Raw genomic sequence first — 19503 nt, 5'->3', positions numbered from 1 at the left:
TGCCACCCGTTATTTCTCACTAAATCCCAATGAAATTGAATAACATTGTTTTACAACCCGATTGATGTTTACGTGAATATGAAGTAAGCCTAATAGACACGAAAGAGGACAACGGTGGTCCACTAATCATGTATGTTATTATAGGCTGTCGAGTATGCTACGGACACGTTATAGCCCATTGAGCATATGACAAAAGTTTAGGGCCATATTAGCAATGCAAATGGGCCACTAAGGCCCAATAGCATGTTTAAGCTGATGAAGGCCCATTGGACATGTAATTGGGTCACCAAGGCCCAATAAACATGTTTTGATTATATTGGGCCCAATAATCGTATAATTGGGTCACGAACGCCCAATAAGCACGAATAGGAAATATTGGGCCCAACCATTGAATCGTTTATCTGTTTGTCGTTATAAGTTGTAGTATGGGATTTGGTTTACACTTAGTGTTTACTTTCGATGTTAAAATACACAATGCTGGTTTATAACGATATTCTTAGTTTTTATAAAAATACCATTTTAAAACCTTCATGTTTGTAAAAATTTATATCTTTGATCAAATTGTTTAGAAATTTTACATATTTGGCCCAAAATGTTTATTTGACTATTTCAGTCCCTTTTTCATACAAAATTTACATTTTCAGCCCTTAATGGTGCAAAATGACACTTTTAGTCATTTTTGATAAAAAATGACATTTTAGTCCATTAGATTATTTAACTTGACATTTTCGGCCCAAATAAAATCTTAAATTATAATTTCAGCCCAAAATACTACTTTTGACATTTTCTGCCCTTATTTGCTAAAAATTTACATTTTTGGCCCATTTGCCGTAAGATTTACACTTTTGGCCCAAAATCTAAAAACTTTGCATTATTAGTCAAATTTAGCAAAAAATGTCATTTTCAACCCCTGAATTTAATTTATTCATGTTTATGATTTATACTTTGATAAATTTACAATTTCAGCCCCAAGTTTCATCCTTTTCGCAAATTTGGGCCCAAAAACCGTTGGGGCCCAACTATAAGCCCAATAAGCAAAAATTTATGTTTTTGGTCCCTTGAGAAACATTATTTCCATAAAAATCATATTTTATATAGATATATACCATATTATCCTTGTAAAAAAACCGAAAATGTCATCTTTTAACCAAATCTTTGTTTTTTTGCAAAAATGACACTTATGAAAATCTTTGGCCTTGTTTTTCACTTCTTGAACATAAAGACTCCTAGAATCTTTGAAGTATGTTGTTTATTATGTTTTTGTTTATGTATCCTTCACACTTTAGCCATAGATCTCGAGATATAACATATAATATCACATTTTCACAACACAAACCAAAGAAATCACATATAACATGCAAACACACATAGATCAACACGCAACACTTGTATTCTCCCCCGAAAAACAAGTAAAACCGAAAACAAGGGGGTATGAACTCACCTTTGCTTGTTGTTCTCGGTTTTGAAGAATAATGGAAGAAGATGGTGTTGTTTTTGGCCCTAACAAGCTCCTTGAGAGGTCTTTGGCTTAGATGGGTTCTAAGAAGCAAGATCACGAATTTTGCATGAGTTAAGAGGAGATTTTTGAAGTTATCAAGAAGCTAAGCCATTGATTTAAGAAACAACTTACCAAAGATGATGATTTTGATGGAAGAACCTTCTTGAAAATGCCCAAGATCTCGAAATTTTTTTTTGAGAGAAAGGATGAGTTGTTGTTGTGAGTGTCACATCCCCATTTTCACGGCCAGAAAAAAACGATTTTTGTTTATGCTTGTTTGAAAATCAGAGTAACATTTTAAATAAAAGTGTTGCGGAATTTGTCCCAAAACAAAATATGATAAAGATTTATCAAAAGCATTTCCAAAGAAATGTATTTCATTCAAAGACTCGGGATGTCATGTTCGATACAGATCAAAAGCATAAACAGTACAACATAAGCCTTACTACATTATTTCGTATTTACAGGCCTATAATCCCTTATCTCTCATCCAAACATCTATGCTCATACGCCACTACCTGTAATACAAGAAACTGAGTGGGTCAAGCTTGGGAGCCTGGTGAGCACATAGGGTTTTCAACCCACAATAAATAAATTTATTATTTTCATCAACCAAACAACCCGATTACCCCTTCCCGTTATCCTCACTTTACGTCCCTAAAACATCTAACACAAGGGATCTAGTCTAAGGACTTTCATCGGGGTGACAACACATGCTTTGGGGGTTCCTCAGCAATTCATGTCAAATAAGGCAACCATGTGGGGGATGGAGTACTGCTGGTGAGCACACATTTCAAATAAACACCTACAGGTTGCGAGCCTGCTAGCGTTCCACTGGACTGTCTAGAATAGTCTGTGGTCGTCATCTATACTCCGCTAGATGACTGGATCATCAATAACATCTATAACGAGGCCTCTCATTTTTTTTTTCACACAACAACTATTACATCTACCCATGTTTTACCCAACACATTTTGTAGTTATAAAATACATATACAGTTTATATCATTTAAAACATGTATAAAATCGTTCATCTAGCATAGATAGCAAGTATACAGATAATATGCACACGTAGCACGTAATTTATATAAAATACTTCATATCTATGTGTAAGATGAAAGTAACTATGCACTCACCTTAACGTTCGATAGACGATTAGTGTTCTGGAATGGATGCGAGAAGGTCGAGTAGTATTTCTGTGAATACGAATCTCCGAGAAAATTTAGTTTCCTAAGGAAATATTAATATAATTAATATTTGGAGGGTAGTTTGGTAATTAACCAAGGTATAGGGTCCGTTATGTTAATTAAATAACTTAGTTGGACTAAATTATAAATATAATTTCCAAATGAGGGACCAATATGGAACATATACATCATAGTTTAGAGTTTAGGATCTGATTTGTAAGAGGTTTCCAAGGAAGGACCATTTGTGAATAAATAAATGAAGGTTTAAATAAATTAGGACCAAAAATGTTAAGAATTTCAAAATAGGGTATGGAGAATTAATTTGGAAACAAAGTTTGGCCAAGATATGTGCATTAAATTTGATCAGGAGGCATCACCCCCTGATCACGTCAAAATTGGACGCAAAAACACACACATGCAAAAATGTCATCTTTTAACCAAATCTTTGTTTTTTTGCAAAAATGACACTTATGAAAATCTTTGGCCTTGTTTTTCACTTCTTGAACATAAAGACTCCTAGAATCTTTGAAGTATGTTGTTTATTATGTTTTTGTTTATGTATCCTTCACACTTTAGCTATAGATCTCGAGATATAACATATAATATCACATTTTCACAACACCAACCAAAGAAATCACATATAACATGCAAACACACATAGATCAACACGCAACACTTGTATTCTCCCCCGAAAAACAAGTAAAACCGAAAACAAGGGGGTATGAACTCACCTTTGCTTGTTGTTCTCGGTTTTGAAGAATAATGGAAGAAGATGGTGTTGTTTTTGGCCCTAACAAGCTCCTTGAGAGGTCTTTGGCTTAGATGGGTTCTAAGAAGCAAGATCACGAATTTTGCATGAGTTAAGAGGAGATTTTTGAAGTTATCAAGAAGCTAAGTGTAACAACGTAAAATTTCAAAACAATTTTTCATTTTTCAAACATAACATTTCTCATTTAAATCATCTCAAATCACAAGTGTATCAATTGTTATCACGGTAAAACATGTCCTAGAATCTCAAATACATAATCCTCTATCAGTGTGTACAGATCATGCCGGTGCCTTCCCGCGATCCTCGCTAGTACCTGAAACACATATTACATAACACGGTAAGCATAAATGCTTAGTGAGTTCCCCAAAATACTACATACAACACATAAGCCACTCGAGGCTGTAGCTCTACGAGACCTTCCGGTCAATGTGTCTCAGGGGCCTTCCGGTCCCACAATCTGCGTAGACCTTCCGGTCCTACTCTGTCAACCTTCCCGTCCATACCATATTGACCTTCCGGTCCATACACTGCTGACCTTCCGGTCCATACCATACTGACCTTCCGGTCCATACCATTCTTACTCAATACATACATAACACATACACATCACATAGAACATATATCACATACTCGTCATAGCACATAAGACCTTCCGGTCACACATAATTACCACTCTAGGTAAGGTATAGTGAGAAAACTCACCTCGTATGATGTCTAGTAAACTCTCGTGCTCGATATCCCCGATCTAGCCTCCGCCTAATCACACAAAGTAATTTATCTCTAATTAACAACGATTCTCACATGCTAGACTAATCCCTTCCTATAATTTCCCAGAAGGGAAAAAGACCATTTTACCCTTCCAATGGTCCAATGTCCAAATGTTGACCAAACCCTAAAAGTCAACCTCAGTCAACGGTCCAACTTTGACCAGACTCGTCGAGTGCACTCAGGTGACTCGGCGAGTCCATGCGTGTCCTCAGAATCCTCCTAAGGCCTCACTCGACTCGTCGAGTTAACCTTTCTCTGAACGGGCTACCAATGATCACGAATCGTGGTGCAACACGATCCGACTCGTCGAGTCCGCTCATGGACTCGGCGAGTTTCTTCCATGGCAATACTCATTTGACCTTCTGAGGTCAGATCTGTTTCTCTAACTTATAGATCTGGCTTTCTAACACCCAAAAATCACGTAAAGGTCTGAACTTGGTGTCCATGCATGGTATATCTTGCATAATATACCATAAAAACCCCATAAATGCTTCCTAGCTTCAAACCCTAAGGTTTTACTCTACTAAAGCTTCATATTCACGGCTCTCTGGACCTAGAAGAGTCCAGATCTAAAACTCAAACTAGCAAGAGGGGTTTGAGGCATTCAAAACCCCAAAGATGAAGCAATTCAAGCCCTAACCCCCAAAAAGGAATCTGCATGATAGGGAAGGAAAGGGTTCGATTTTGTACCTCAGAAAGAAGCTCCTTGCTTGGATGACTCAGAACAATGACCTTCCTTGGCCCCTCTTGCTGGAACTCTTCTCCTTATTGCAAAATCACACCAAAAAAGCTCAAGATAGCTCTTTCTCTCACTCTACACACTCAAGCTTGCTAGGGTTCTCTCTTCTGGGAAGGTAGCCGCAACTGAAGGCTATAAATGCCTTTAAATAGGGCTCAGGCCCAAAGATTTAGGGTTTCTGCCAACAGCGCGGACTCGTCGAGTCGCCTCACCGACTCGTCGAGTCCATTCATTAATCCGAGTCATCAATCGCGATCCTACTCGACGAGTCTAGGCGTCAACTCGTCGAGTCCCTCTTCTCAACTCAAAATAAATACTTAAATTATGATACCTGGAAATCCGGATGTTACAATTCTCCCCCACTAGAATCAGACTTCGCCCTCAAAGTCTTACTCTGCAAACAACTCTGGGTGCTGCTCCCGCATCTCTGTCTCCGGCTCCCAAGTCAGCTCGGACCCTCTCCGATGTTGCCACTGGACCTGAACCAGAGGCACCTCCTTGTTCCTCAGAACCTTGATCTTCCGATCCAAGATCGCGATCGGCCTCTCAATGTAATTTAGGCTCGCATCCACCTGAATATCCTCTAGCGGCACTACTGCCGTCTCATCGGCTATACACTTCCTCAACTGGGATACGTGGAAGGTATCATGAATCTGGATCAACTCTGCAGGCAGCTCTAAACGGTATGCTACCTTACCCACCGAAGTCCATAACACATGCTCGAAGCATGTCCTCAAGTGTCTGAATCGTCCGCTCACTCTGTCCATCCGTCTGGGGGTGGTAAGCAGTGCTGAAGTGCTATCTCATACCCAACTCCTCATGGAACTTCTTCCAGAACCTGGAAGTGAAACATACATCTCGATCTGACACAATCGAGATCGACACTCCATGCCGCGACACCACCTCCCTCACATATATCTCTGCCAGCCTCTCTGCAGAAGAGCTCTCACTGATAGCAAGGAAGTGAGCGCTCTTCGTTAGCCGATCCACAATCACCCAAATTGCATCAACACCTCTCGCGGTCCTCGACAATTTGGTGATAAAATCCATAGAAATATGTTCCCACTTCCACTGGGGAATCTCTAATGGCTGCAACTTGCCATGCGGACGCTGGTGCTCGGCCTTAACCCGGCGACAGGTCAAGCACCTCTCTACGACCCATGCAACATCCGTCTTCATAAAGGGCCACCAGTAGTCTCTCTTCAGGTCCAAATACATCTTAGTGGCCCCGGGATGGATCGAAAATCTCAATCTATACGCCTCCTCCAACAGAGTGCTACGTGCCCCGCCCATAAACGGCACCCAAATCCGACCACGAAAGGTCATGAGCCCTCGGCTATCCGTCACAAACTCGGACACCTGTCCAATCACCCGCTCCCTTTTGTGGTTCTCCAGTCTCACAGCCTCTGCTTAGGCCTCTCGAATAGTGTCCACCACCGGAGTCATCACCGTCATCCTCATACATATGTCTCGAATCGGGGCACTCTCCGCCCTGCGACTCAGGGCATCGACTACCACGTTAGCCTTGCCCGGGTGGTACAGGATCTCACAGTCATAATCCTTTACCACATCCAACCATCTCCTCTGGCGTATATTCAGGTTGGGCTGATCCATCAGATACTTCAAACTATTGTGGTCCGTGTATATGGTACACCGAACCCCATACAAATAATGGCGCCATATCTTGAGGGCGAATACCACTGCCCCCAACTCTGAATCGTGGGTAGGATACCTCATCTCATGAGGCTTCAGCTTCCTCGATGCGTATGCTATCACGTGCCCTCTCTGCATAAGTACCGTACCCAACCCCGATATAGACACATCACAATACACCACGAAATCCTCCATTCCCTCCGGAAGGGATAACACCGGGGCTTCGCATAATCTCTGGCGAAGAGTCTCAAACGAGGTCTGCTGCTCGGGACCCCAAATAAAAGCAACACCCTTCCGGGTCAATCTGGTGAGGGGAACGACAATCTTGGAGAAATCTCTGATAAATCTCTGATAGTAGCCGGCCAACCCCAGAAAACTTCTGATCTCGGTGGGGGATCTCGGCACCTCCCAACTCATAACAACCTCAATCTTGGCCGGATCGACCAATATCCCATTCTAATTAACGAGATGTCCCAAGAACTGGACCTCTCGTAACCAGAAATCACACTTGGAGAATTTGGCATAAAGCCTCTCCGATCTCAATACTCCAAGGATCTCCTCAGGTGCTCCTCATGCTGCTCTTTGGATCTCGAATACACTAGAATATCGTCGATGAATACAATCACCGATCGATCCAACATCGGCCTGCATACTCGGTTCATGAGATCCATGAACGCCGCTGGTGCATTGGTGAGCCCAAAAGGCATCACCACGAACTCGTAATGCCCATAACAAGTCCTAAACGCCGTCTTCTGGATATCCTCGTCACGCACCCTCATCTGGTGATATCCAGACCTCAAATCTATCTTGGAAAACCAAGACGCACCCTGCAACTGATCGAACAGATCGTCGATCCTCGGCAATGGATAACAATTCTTGACCGTTAACTTGTTCAAATCCCGGTAATCAATGCACATCCGGTGTGAACCATCCTTTTTCTTGACAAAAAGGATCGGCGCTCCCCACGGCGAGCTACTCGGTCGGATGAATCCCTTCCCCAACAGCTCCTGAAGCTGTGAGGATAACTCCTGCATCTCCGGTGGCGCAAGGCGATAGGGTGCCTTGGCAATAGGTGCTGCCCCCGGAACCAAATCGATGCGGAACTCCACCTGTCTCTCGGGAGGCACACCCGGCAACTCCTCGGGGAAAACATCCGGAAACTCTCGCACTATCGGTACCTCACCGACAGAACTCGGCCTCTCTGCGGCAACTCGTGTATCCATCACATACGCTACAAACCCTCTACAGCCCTGCTGTAGACTCTGTCTCGCTCTGGCAGCCGAACAAAATGTTGACCCAGACCGGGTACCCTCGCCATACACCGTAAGTACTCCCCCACTAGGGTCTCGTATGGTCACCAACTGCCGCTCACAGTCTATAACAGCTCCAAATCGGCTCAACCAGTCCATGCCCACGATGACACAGACATCACCCATCACAATCGGTACCAGATCTATCGGGAACTCAACACCGAAAATCTCGAGTACACATCCTCGAATCACATCAGTAGCATAAACCGCTCGCTCTTCAGCTATAGAAACTCGTAGAGGTCGACTCAACGCCTCTCGTCGGGTACTGATGTGCTGGCTAAACGCTAATGACACGAAAGATCGATTCGCACCCGAGTCAAATAACACCAAAGTAGGTACAGAACTCACAAGAAAAGTACCTATGCATACCACATAATAAGCACAATATCTCAAACTCAGTATAAGTAAATAAACGAATACATACCAGCCACGACATCGGGTGCTGCGCGGACCTCCTCCGCTGTCAACTGAAAGGCTCTCCCGCGAGCCTTCGGCGCGTCGGCCTTCGCGGGCCAGCCTCGGTAGCTCTAGCAACAGGTGCAGATCCCTGTGCTGATCCCTGAAGTAGCTGTGGGCACTCGGCCTTCCGATGGCCAGTCTGGTTGCAATGAAAGCAAACCATAAATCCCTTGGGGCAATCCTTGGCTATATGCCCCTCCTTGCCACATTTGTAGCAAGCACCTGTTCGACAAACTCCATCATGTCCCTTACCGCACTTCCCACAAGTGCGGCCCTTCTGGCCTCCAGATCTCGTATCGGCGGGCTTCGCCCGCTTGGCTGCCGGCTGAGACTGTACCGGCCGCCTGTCCCTCCTCTGAGACTCGGCCTCCTCCCTGGCCTGAGTCTCTAGCTCAATCTCCCCCTTCCGAGCATTTTCCTGGAGCTCGGCAAATGTTCGATACGTCGAGTTCGCCACGAACTCCCGAATGTCTCTCCTCAGTATGCTCAAATATCGACTCATGCGTGCCTGATCAGTAGACACGTGCTCAGGGCAGAACAACGCCCTCTCATGAAACATCCGCATGAACACCGTCACAGACTCCGTCCCCTGCTTGAGGGACAAGAACTCCTGGGCCAAACGTTCCCTCTCCACTGGGGGAACATACTCGTCTCTGAACATAGTGGTGAACCTCTCCCAGGTCACTGCGGTAAGCTCTGCGGGAGTAAAATCTGTCGTCACAAACTTCCACCAGTCCTTCGCTCCCAAGCGAAGATGGTTCAGTGCGAACGGTACTCTCAAATGTTTCGGACAGGAACAAGTGTAGAAACATCCCTCAATGTCAGAGATCCACCTCATCACGGCTATCGGATCTTGAGTCCTATCAAACATCCCTCAATGTCAGAGATCCACCTCATCACGGCTATCGGATCTTGAGTCCTACCACTGCTCTCTGCTACTCTCATCCTAGGCTTGCCCTAGGGTAATCACCAACCCACTCTCCACTATCAGCTGCACAAGAAGTCCCGGCTACCTCCCTCTAACTAGCTCGTGAATACTATTACATATCACTAAGACTAGATAATTCTTCGAATGAGAGATCCTACCCTACAACGGTTGGACTCAGACAAGAGCTGCACAATAGAGCTAGACCTAACCTTCTGAAATTATTTAATCCTCACAATATGTAACATAACATATTTATTTACTAGTTAGTGAAAGATAACTAAGACTCCTAAAAGCACAAAGCAAGCAACATTCGAGCATCGAGTACACATAATCAAGCATATACTACTCTGTCTATCATACTGACAATTCTGTACTAGCATGCAGTTTTCATAGAGCTTAAACACATATAACAGGCACATAAGGCATCCTTCCTAGATCCTTAGTCCTAATCTAGCATGTTGTTCTAATAAAGCTGATAATCATAACATAGCATAAACTTGTATGGATAATTTGGGAGTACTTACTTAAGCTCGGTTGATTGCATGCACCACACCCTTTTTCTCTTTTCAAAGTTCTTTTCTTTCTAAAAATTCTTTTTTGCTTTTCTAAAACTCTTTTCTTTTTAAGTTTCTTTTTGCTTTTCTAAAACTCTTTTCTTTTGAAAACTTTATACCCCTTCCTTAGTTTGAGTTCAGACACACTCGGGAGTGCGCCCGAATCCCTCAAACCAAGGCTCTGATACCAACTTGTAACATCCCAAAAATACAACCCAAAATTTTTTGTTTGAAAACTTTACTAAACCATAATATCAAATTTTAAAAGATAAAAACCATGAATCGTGTATCTCAAAATGTCATAATAAATTTATCAAATCGAAACTAGTGTCAAGATCATATCAAAATATCAGAGTCTAACTCCCAGGCTAAACTGTGGTGTGTGCCATGCCATCATCCCAAGCCTTTCCCTTTTGCTAGCTGAAGTACCTGAAACCAAAACTGAAACTGTAAGCACGAAGCTTAGTGAGCTCCCTCAAACTACCACATACCATACAATAACATATAAAGCACATACTGGGCCTTGCCCACTGCATCGGACCGAAGTCCGGAACTAACTAGGGCCTTGCCCACTGCATCAGACCGAAGTCCAGAACTGCATCGGACCGAAGTCCGGAACTGACTAGGGCCTTGCCCACTGCATCGGACCGAAGTCTGGAACTGCATTGGACCGAAGTCCGGAACTGACTAGGGCCTTGCCCACTGCATCGGACCGAAGTCCGGAACTGCATCGGACCGAAGTCCGGAACTGACTGAACATAGCATAACATAATCATAGCATATAATATGAACACATATACTGCATACTGCATCGGACCATAGTCCGGAACACATAACACATAACATGCATGTATCACAAAGACACCAAGCATACTGAACTACTGCATCAGACTGTAGTCCGGAACTACTGCTAACTAAATGGGCCGGCATTGTGGTCGTAGACCCGTTTCTACTGGAAGGAAAACTCACCTCGTAAGGCTCGCTGCTGAAATGCTGCTCGGGAACTGTCTGACTGCTGCTCCGGTAACTCCCCGGCTACAATTCCCAAAAGACACTTAATCAGACACTGATAACTAATCTTAGGGTAAAATGACTATTTTACCCCCTGGTCAAAGTCAACAATCCGTTGACCTGACTTGCTGAGTTGGGCCGCCAACTCGTCGAGTCCCTATCTTTCCTTCTACTCCCCTTCCCAACTCTACTCGTCGAGTTTAATAAAAACTCGACGAGTTCTCCTTCTTTACTGATATCCTGCCAACCTTCATCCGACTCGCCGAGTTGTATCATCAACTCGTCGAGTTCACCTTCAACATAAGAACACGTCCAGTCTGTGACTCGCCGAGTTGTATGAACAACTCGTCGAGTCTGTTCTTACGGGTAAGGAGATTGCCTTGGACTCGCCGAGTCAGGGTGTAGACTCGCCGAGTCCCTCTACACTCAGATCCATGTCTTAACTCACTGAGTCTTTACTCCACTCACTAAACAAACTCGCTACTACTGAACAGGGCATCTAAGACTCGCGACCTGACTCGCCGAGTCATAAGAACGACTCGCCGAGTCCTTTGCATGCAATTTCTATTCAGTCGATTCTAATCAGTTTTAGTGCATCCAATTCATAGATCTGGGTTTCTGGGACTATCTGAACACGTAAAGTTGCTAACTTTACGTGTATCTATGATGCAATGAAGCAATAACACTCAAACTTGGCTATTATGGGGGTTACTTGTCTAGAACAAAGCCATGGCTGCCACAAGGTGGCCTTCTTGAGCTCCTGGAACTCAAGAGAGGCTAGATTCGAGATATGGCTTGATTACAAAGCTTCATCACTAGGGATTTGGGGTTTTTGAGCTCAAAACCATCAATTTGGGGACAAACTAGATCTAGCAATACAATAACCAAGATGAAAGCTTTATTACCAGAAAGGATGGCCAAAGAGGAGTATAATCTGGATCTACTTCTTCTTCCTTGAGTTCTTCTACCTTCTCCTTCTTCTTCTTGCTCAACAATGCACCAAGATTCCTTCACAAGGGCAAAGATCACTCACACACACTTCAAGGAGGCTAGGATTTCGGGAATAAGTCTCTGAGAGGTGAAGGAGGTTGGTGTGGGGCTATAATGGTGTTTAAATAGGGTACACTCCCTGAAAATTAGGGCTTCATCCAGACTGGCGGACTCGCCGAGTCCGGAATATGGACTCGTCGAGTCGCCACGCCAACTCCACGTGCTGACCCGCTGCTACTCGACGAGTTAGGGCCACTGACTCGTCGAGTAGCTTCTAAAATAAGAAGAAAAATAATGTTTTAAATGCATACCAGGAACGGGGCGTTACAATTGTACACACATCAGCAGATTTATGATTTGAATTTTTGCATTGTTTTCTTTAACTCTGAATTCTGAATGATGGTTGATGAACAAACGGTTTCCCCTGAATGTAATTTCATTGAAGTGGATGTTTTTATTATTTTGGAAATGAAAATTTTAGCCTGGGATTAAACTTATTTTTGTGTTTGATATATACCATTGAACTTTTTAAAATTGTTCAAAAAACAAATATACCAATATGAGCGGGTATAATGTGTTTTGCCGGTTTATGGCGTCTTTCTGGCTAAGCATGGATTTTGAGGTGAGTTCTTGAAGGCCACATATTTTTCAGATTTCTCATTTTCCCAAAAGCACTACAAAAGAAGCACTACAGGATGAAAGGGGTCTATGTTTGTGAAATTTGAAATCATGTTCTTGAAATCCCCTATTCGAATATGGAACAAAGACATGAACCCTAGATCGGTGAGTTCTTGAAGGCCATATATTTGCAGATTTCTCATTTTCCTAGAAGCACTACAAGATGAAGGGGTCTATGTTCCTGAAATCTGAAATCATGTTTTGAAATCCTATATTCAAATCTGGAACAAGAACATAAACCCTACATTGATTCTAGAAATGTATATGTGTATGCCTAAATCGATTTTGCACACCTAAATCGAAAACCGCATATTCAATTTTGCTTATTCAAACAAGAACACAAACCCTTGTTATGAACTTATGATGATCAATTTTCTTCGAAAATACATGTTTCAAGAGGTCAATTTTACATAAAGACTTTGAAGATGTTGTACACGCAACCAATTCTAGAAAGATGATTTTTTACATGATTTTTGCAGTCAATTCTAGAAAAACCTAAATCTAAAAACCCTCTGAACCTAAAAACCCTAAATTTGAAAATTTGATTATTGGATTTGGATGAACTTATGTGTTGGATCTAAATGAACACAATTTCAACACCGTTAAATCTGAAGAATCGATTGTTTGATCCGAATGAACTCATGTGCTGGAAAAATCATGTCGGAAAATTTAGGGTTCTTATTTTAGATAGCATATTTAGAGTTTTCTTGCCGGAAAATTCATGTTTGGCCGCAGAATATTACCGAAAAATTCATATTGCTTGAAAACTCATATTTGGCTGGAAAAGACGTTGGAAACCTACAAAAACATATTATATCCGATTATATTCATATTTTGTTTAATCAATACCAATAAATCCAATAGCAGAACTTGCATGAAATTAAATTTAATAACTAAACAAGTTAAAAAAATAATAAAAATAAAAGTTGGTTCCCTCTGCAAGCGGTAACGTTTAGATCCTTTTATAAAATTTGATAATATGTATCAGGGATGAGAATTTGACCCGAAAACCCGACCCGAACCGAAAACCGAACTGAATTAGACCCGAATAAGCAATTCGATTCGGTTTTCGGGTATCTATATAAGGCTTATTCGGTTTTCGGGTTATTCGGTCCGGGTTACCCGAATAAGGGCTTATTCGGTCCAAAAGGACCGAACCGAATATGAAAAGTCGCATTTTTTTTCCTAACACGATTGCTTATTCGGTCTTCTTTTCTATCGATCGTTACCCAACAAAACTCACATAATACACCAAAAAAAATCAACGAAATCGAATTTGATCATCCGTATTACACCAAATCGACAGTAGCGTATTACACCAAATCGACGAGTCAACGACATTACTCTTTGATCGATTGAGGTTTTTCTCATCCTTGCAACATTACTCTTTTGGTGTTTAATTTGTTTCTTTAAAAGATTTGTTATGAAATCATAAGCTACAAAAGTCATACAAAATATAATATTTATAATCACATTGTAAATGTTATTTGGGTTATTCGGATTATTCGGCTCCTTAATCATCTTGTACATGTTATTTGGGTTATTCGGGCCGGAACCGAACCGAACCGAATAATATCCGAACCAAACCGAACCCGTATTGCTTATTTGGTTTGGTTTTCGGTTCATACAATTACCCTTATTCGGTTTTCGGTTTATTCGGGTTCGGGTCGGGTCGGTTCCGACCCGAATAACATCCCTATATATTATTCTCTGCAAAAATAGTAAAGATAAGGTTGGCCATTGTTTTGTTTTTGGTCAATCCACGGGACTATCTAATTGGACGATTTTACCCTTTTTTTTGTTTTAGGCTTCATCTATCCACTCAAATGCCAAAAACATTAAAACGAGTGACATACATAATGGCAATAATATAATAAATGCTAAAATTAAGGGTAATATTGACTGCTCAACTACTATAAGTTATCATCCCGGAGTGTGCTTGGATAGTCGGATCACTGCGAGTAGCTAAGAATGGAGGCTCATCATTGCAATAATCGCCGATCAAATCTTCTGTTACTTCTTTTACTTGTCTCCGTAGTGGCGAATCTCATTACGGCATCTGCAGCGTCGTCCCCGATCGCCATCGCTAGCGAAGAAAAACTGGAGTTGACTTTATACTACGAAGCTCTGTGTCCATTCTGTGAAAATTTCATAGTCAACTATCTATACAAACTATTTGATAACGGACTGATTTCGATCGTGGATCTCAAGCTTAGTCCCTATGGAAACGCTAAGATTCGTTCCAATGATACCATCGTTTGCCAGGTTTGTTTACCCCCCTTCAAATTGATTTTTTCCTCTTAAGTCTTATCTAAATTTTCTTCGTTTGATAGTTACTGTTTGATGGGATTTGATTTATTTTTCTTATAATCAGCGAAATTTGATGTGTATTTTGTTCGATGGTAAGTGTTTAAGGTATATTTGGTATTATTACTTTGAATATACTAACTTAGTGTAATTTATTTCTATTCAGTTAAAATCACATGAGTTTGTATTACTTGCAAATGATAATTAGATTTTGACAAAGTAAATGTTAGTTTTCTAAGTTAATAATCAAGTAAGCCTATATATTATGACAATTGAATGTATAGAGTAAGGCTATTTGGTAAAAATAAGTTAACTTGTTAGGTGAAACCAAAAAAATAGCTTTATTGCAACTTATAAACTAGCTTTTGATAAGCTGCTATTTCGCTTTTGATAAGCTGCATTGAAATAGCTTTTGAGAAGCTTATGGAACTTTCTCAAATATATTCCAAATATGTCCTTAGCTAGTTTTTAGTTATATATCTAAATGTCCTCTCATTTTATATTTACAGTCTAGCTTATCATCAATTTTTTACCAAACACTATTAATTCATAAGCTAGCTTTTACTTTAAAAGCTAGCTTTTCAGCAAAAGCTAGTGTAAATTTCTCTTTTATTACTCATAACTTAAAGCATCACATCATATGTAAGACCCTGAAGTAAACTAAAAATAATTCATAGACAAAGCATACAAATGATACATGTCAAGTGTTGGTATCCATGAATGGGATGTATATATTTACAGAGTGGTATAATAAACTTTTTCAGAATCTTTGTGATTTTAAGGAGCTTGGATACTTGCTAAAGATAATAAATTTAATAATCCATTTTTTTCACTATCAGGTTGATTCTCTTTAAAAAGAGTCGTAGATATAACATGTTTGAATTGATACTTTTCAAACTATAGGGACCAAATAAAATAACATCCCCACACAAACTCAAATTCTTTATTGGCTACTGTTGAACATAACCACTAATCATTTATCATTATATCTCATCAGATAAACAATTAATGAAATTCCATAACTTTCTAACTCCCTTTTTTTATAACTAAGATGATATTTTTTTTTTCCTATGTTTATATTGCAGCATGGTGCATGGGAATGTGTGCTTAACACTGTAGAAGCATGTGCAATTCATGCTTGGCCTGCTGTTGTAAGATTCAAACTCTTTATCTGTCTTATAAACCCTTGACAAAACATGAGAAATCTTATAATTTATAAACCACCATTCATATATTTTATAAATTTTATAATGTTGATGCAGAGTGACCACTTTCCTTTTGTGTATTGTGTGGAAAATTTAACTTATAAAGGGGAGTATGCCAATTGGGAAACATGCTTTCAGAAAGTAAATGTGGATCCAAAACCTGTTCTCGATTGTTACACTAGTGGTTTTGGACATGAGGTAAATTTTATTGCCTTATTGTTTATATAATATTAAATTTATTTATTGAATTCATGAGACATAATTTATTATTTTATTATTTATGATGCAGCTTGAGCTACAATATGCAGATGAAATAAAGGCGCTTGAACCTCCTCATACTTATGTCCCATGGGTCGTGCTAGATGGACAACCGCTTTATGATGTGAGTATTTTTGGATTAAAATTCTTTTCATTTTTATGATTAATTTTAAATGGCAATATATATATATATATATATATATATATATATATATATATATATATATATATATTTGATTATTTTCACTTACAGGATTATGTGGATATCATAAGCTTAATTTGTAAAGCTTATAAAGGTTCTAAAACACCCGAAGCTTGCCTTGGTTTATCCCTTCCTGTTACCAAACATAAGGACACAGATAACACTTTGGATAATGTATGCTACAAAGAAGAGAAGTCAAAGTCAAAGTCAAAGTCAAGGGTATCTGAAATTATCTCGGCTACAGAAGCTTCTTGGATGCATGCTGTTGGCATGGTTGAGTCTATGTAGGATTAATGGTATGTTTACAAAGTATTTTCCTAGTAATTCCTTGTTGTAATGAGGTTAGTTTTATACATGTATTAGGATTATGATTTAATGATATATGGTTATGCAGGAATAAAGTAAAAGTCTAAGTTTGGTCAAGAAAAAAGGCAAATTACTTAAGTGGTTAAAATTATCAAAGTGACCGTTTCTTTTGGATATTTTAGTTTTACTATATAAGTGGACATTTTAGCTTATAAATGGGGCTAATATGAGGTTGGAAGCATGTTTGTACAAAAATTGATGAATACTTATAAGTTATGTAACACTTTCCATTTTTGGAAACTTTATCGGACCAAATGGCGAAAAGTGATAAAAAAAAAAAAGAAGATGAGAATTAAAGATGTTTTAAATTCTAACCATTGATACAAGAAAGTGACCCTAAGTAGAGTAAATATAGTCTCTAGAGATATGGTATCTATAGAGTTAAGCTCCACCTTGATGATGATAAGTTGAATTATAAAGACTAAAGAGTCTCAATATTTATAGGACACGATCGAGCGTATCATATGTCAGTGTACCAGTCTGGTAGTGTTATATTTCGCATATTATATTGATCACTATCATATCAAATATAAAAATTTCTTCTCTATCCTTAAGGTTTACATAGACAATATCCTAAAATTTAAGAAAACATGCATGGTTCGGGAAAGTAGGATACATAAATGAGAATTAGTTTTTTAAAAAGATTAGTTTTGTCATTCAAAAAGGGGTTGCGACACAGCTTATTGCTCGTTTACCCGCTACGTCTATGTAAAACTTTTAGATTGATTATGGAATTTTCTATATACCTGGTTATAAATGAGAGGAGTGTCAAAAAGTTCCAAAACAAATTTTGGTTTAAAAGGTCCAATGAACCTTTGGACTCACCTTTCACTCACTTTTTGAGTATCACTTCATCTTTCTATTTACTTACATTTCAGGCTTTCACTCCCAAAAGACAAGAAATTGTCATCTTTCACTACCTTTCACTTTTATTTTTTTTAAATAAAAATAATTTGAATTTAAGCTTTATACAATCAAAAAATAAATATAATTCCATAAAAATATTAATAAACTTAATAATTATTTAAAGTAAAAATATTTCATTACTTAAAAAAGGTACATAAAAAACAATCAAGATTAAAAAAAAAAAACCTAGAAAACAATGAAGATTAAAAAAACACAACTTAGATTTAAAAAAAACGACCTAGAAAACATAATTAAAAATTACATAATTTCTGAATTTGAAAAACAATACGTCACTCCGAATCTTCGCCCGAGTCCTCGGCATCGTGCTCGACACCGTCATCCGAATCCTCACCCGAGTCATTGACGAACATATCCGAATCTTCATCGGATTCATCAAACAAATCATCATGTCACTACTCTGCCTGTGGCTATATGCCAACCCTCTATATGTGTTCCACCAAATCCACATGAAGGGTGTGATGAATGTCACGATCATGTACTTCTCTTTTATTTTCCCTATATTATTGCGTACCAACAACTACTTCTTCGACGTTTGGTAAAACTTCGTTTCGTCATAACGGCATGTCGCTCTTCCTTTATCTTCTAGAATTATATTATGTAATATGACGCACGTGTACATTATGTGTTGCAACCTTTTCACTTCATATGAACGTGTCCCGACTTGTAGTACTTGCCAACGCCTCTTGAGTACACAAAACATTCTCTCCACGTCCTTCATAGCTGACTCTTGTGCCTCCTTAAACTTTTTTCTTTTTTCGTCGTTCGGAAATGTGAACGATTTCACAAAAACATATAAGGTAGGATATATTTCGTCAGTAAGATAGTATCCGCGCTTATATGCTACCCCATTTGCTTCAAACGGTACATCGTGCGACTTTCCAAGGTAGATGTCAATAAATACATGCGATTGGTCTAGAACATTGATGTCATTGTTTGCACCAGCTGGACCAAAGAATGCATGTCATATCCAAAGAGCATGTGATGTGATTGCTTCTAGAACAATAATCGGCTCTCTATGATCGCCTCACATATATTGACCACGCCATGTGTTGGGGCACAATACCCAAGACCCGTGCATGCAATCGACACTACTTATCATTCCTGGAAACTCATGCTTACTTTCATGCACCTTGTACAATTGGTGGACATCGTTGATGGTTGGTTTGTGCAATAATCATTGCTCGTAAACCAAAGTAATAACTTTCGCGAACTTGTACGCAATATCTCGTGTGATACGCTCAGACATCCTCAAATACTCGTCCTATTTGTCTGCTCTCATGTCGTATGCTAACTGACGAATTGTGACTGTGTATTTTTGAATTGGAGAAAAAAAAATTCTTCTCGCATCCCACTTCTATTGGAAATATGGAAAATGGTCTTCCAAATCCCTAACAATACATAAAAATAACTATTTCCTCATCCCAAACCACCGTTGAAATTTTTCAGTGTACACGACGTCATCTGCAAAATAGTCTTATGTAAGACGATTGTGCCCAACTTCATGATTTCTCCACAACGGAGGGTTTCTCGTTTGAGGTCGTGAACGTAAACTTTGACCTTGTCGGTTTCAGAAATACACCACTGTTTTTGTCATGACGGAACCAACAAATAATGTCTCTTTTTGAACCATCGAATCGAAGGACGAAGATGACGACATTGTGTTTGAGTGAGTTTTTTAAAGAATATATAGAAAT

At 39.7% G+C, this 19503-nt stretch overlaps 1 protein-coding gene across 2 annotated transcripts; it reads left to right on the top strand.

Annotated features, from left to right (window-relative positions):
• The first annotated feature begins 14462 nt into the window (after window positions 1-14462).
• On the top strand, window positions 14463-16998 carry LOC145113434 (gamma-interferon-responsive lysosomal thiol protein-like). Of its 2 annotated transcripts, XM_079049526.1 has the most exons (6): window positions 14463-14809; window positions 15937-16002; window positions 16114-16254; window positions 16346-16438; window positions 16568-16812; window positions 16911-16998. In XM_079049526.1, exons 1-5 carry the CDS (start codon window positions 14516-14518, stop codon window positions 16802-16804), a joined length of 831 nt encoding a protein of 276 aa, XP_078905652.1. In that variant the 5' UTR covers window positions 14463-14515; the 3' UTR covers window positions 16805-16812; window positions 16911-16998. The 2 variants fall into 2 exon arrangements, with proteins under 2 accessions (XP_078905652.1, XP_078905651.1); XM_079049525.1 differs by having other exon boundaries at window positions 16568-16998.
• Window positions 16999-19503: the final 2505 nt, after the last annotated feature.

This window comes from Lactuca virosa, chromosome 5 (genome assembly GCF_052849685.1).
Source record: "Lactuca virosa cultivar CGN04683 chromosome 5, Lactuca_virosa_CGN04683_v6, whole genome shotgun sequence".
Lineage (NCBI taxonomy): Eukaryota > Viridiplantae > Streptophyta > Magnoliopsida > Asterales > Asteraceae > Lactuca > Lactuca virosa.
Note: the sequence above shows the minus strand (reverse complement) of the source record. Positions and strands in the feature narration are given on the sequence as shown.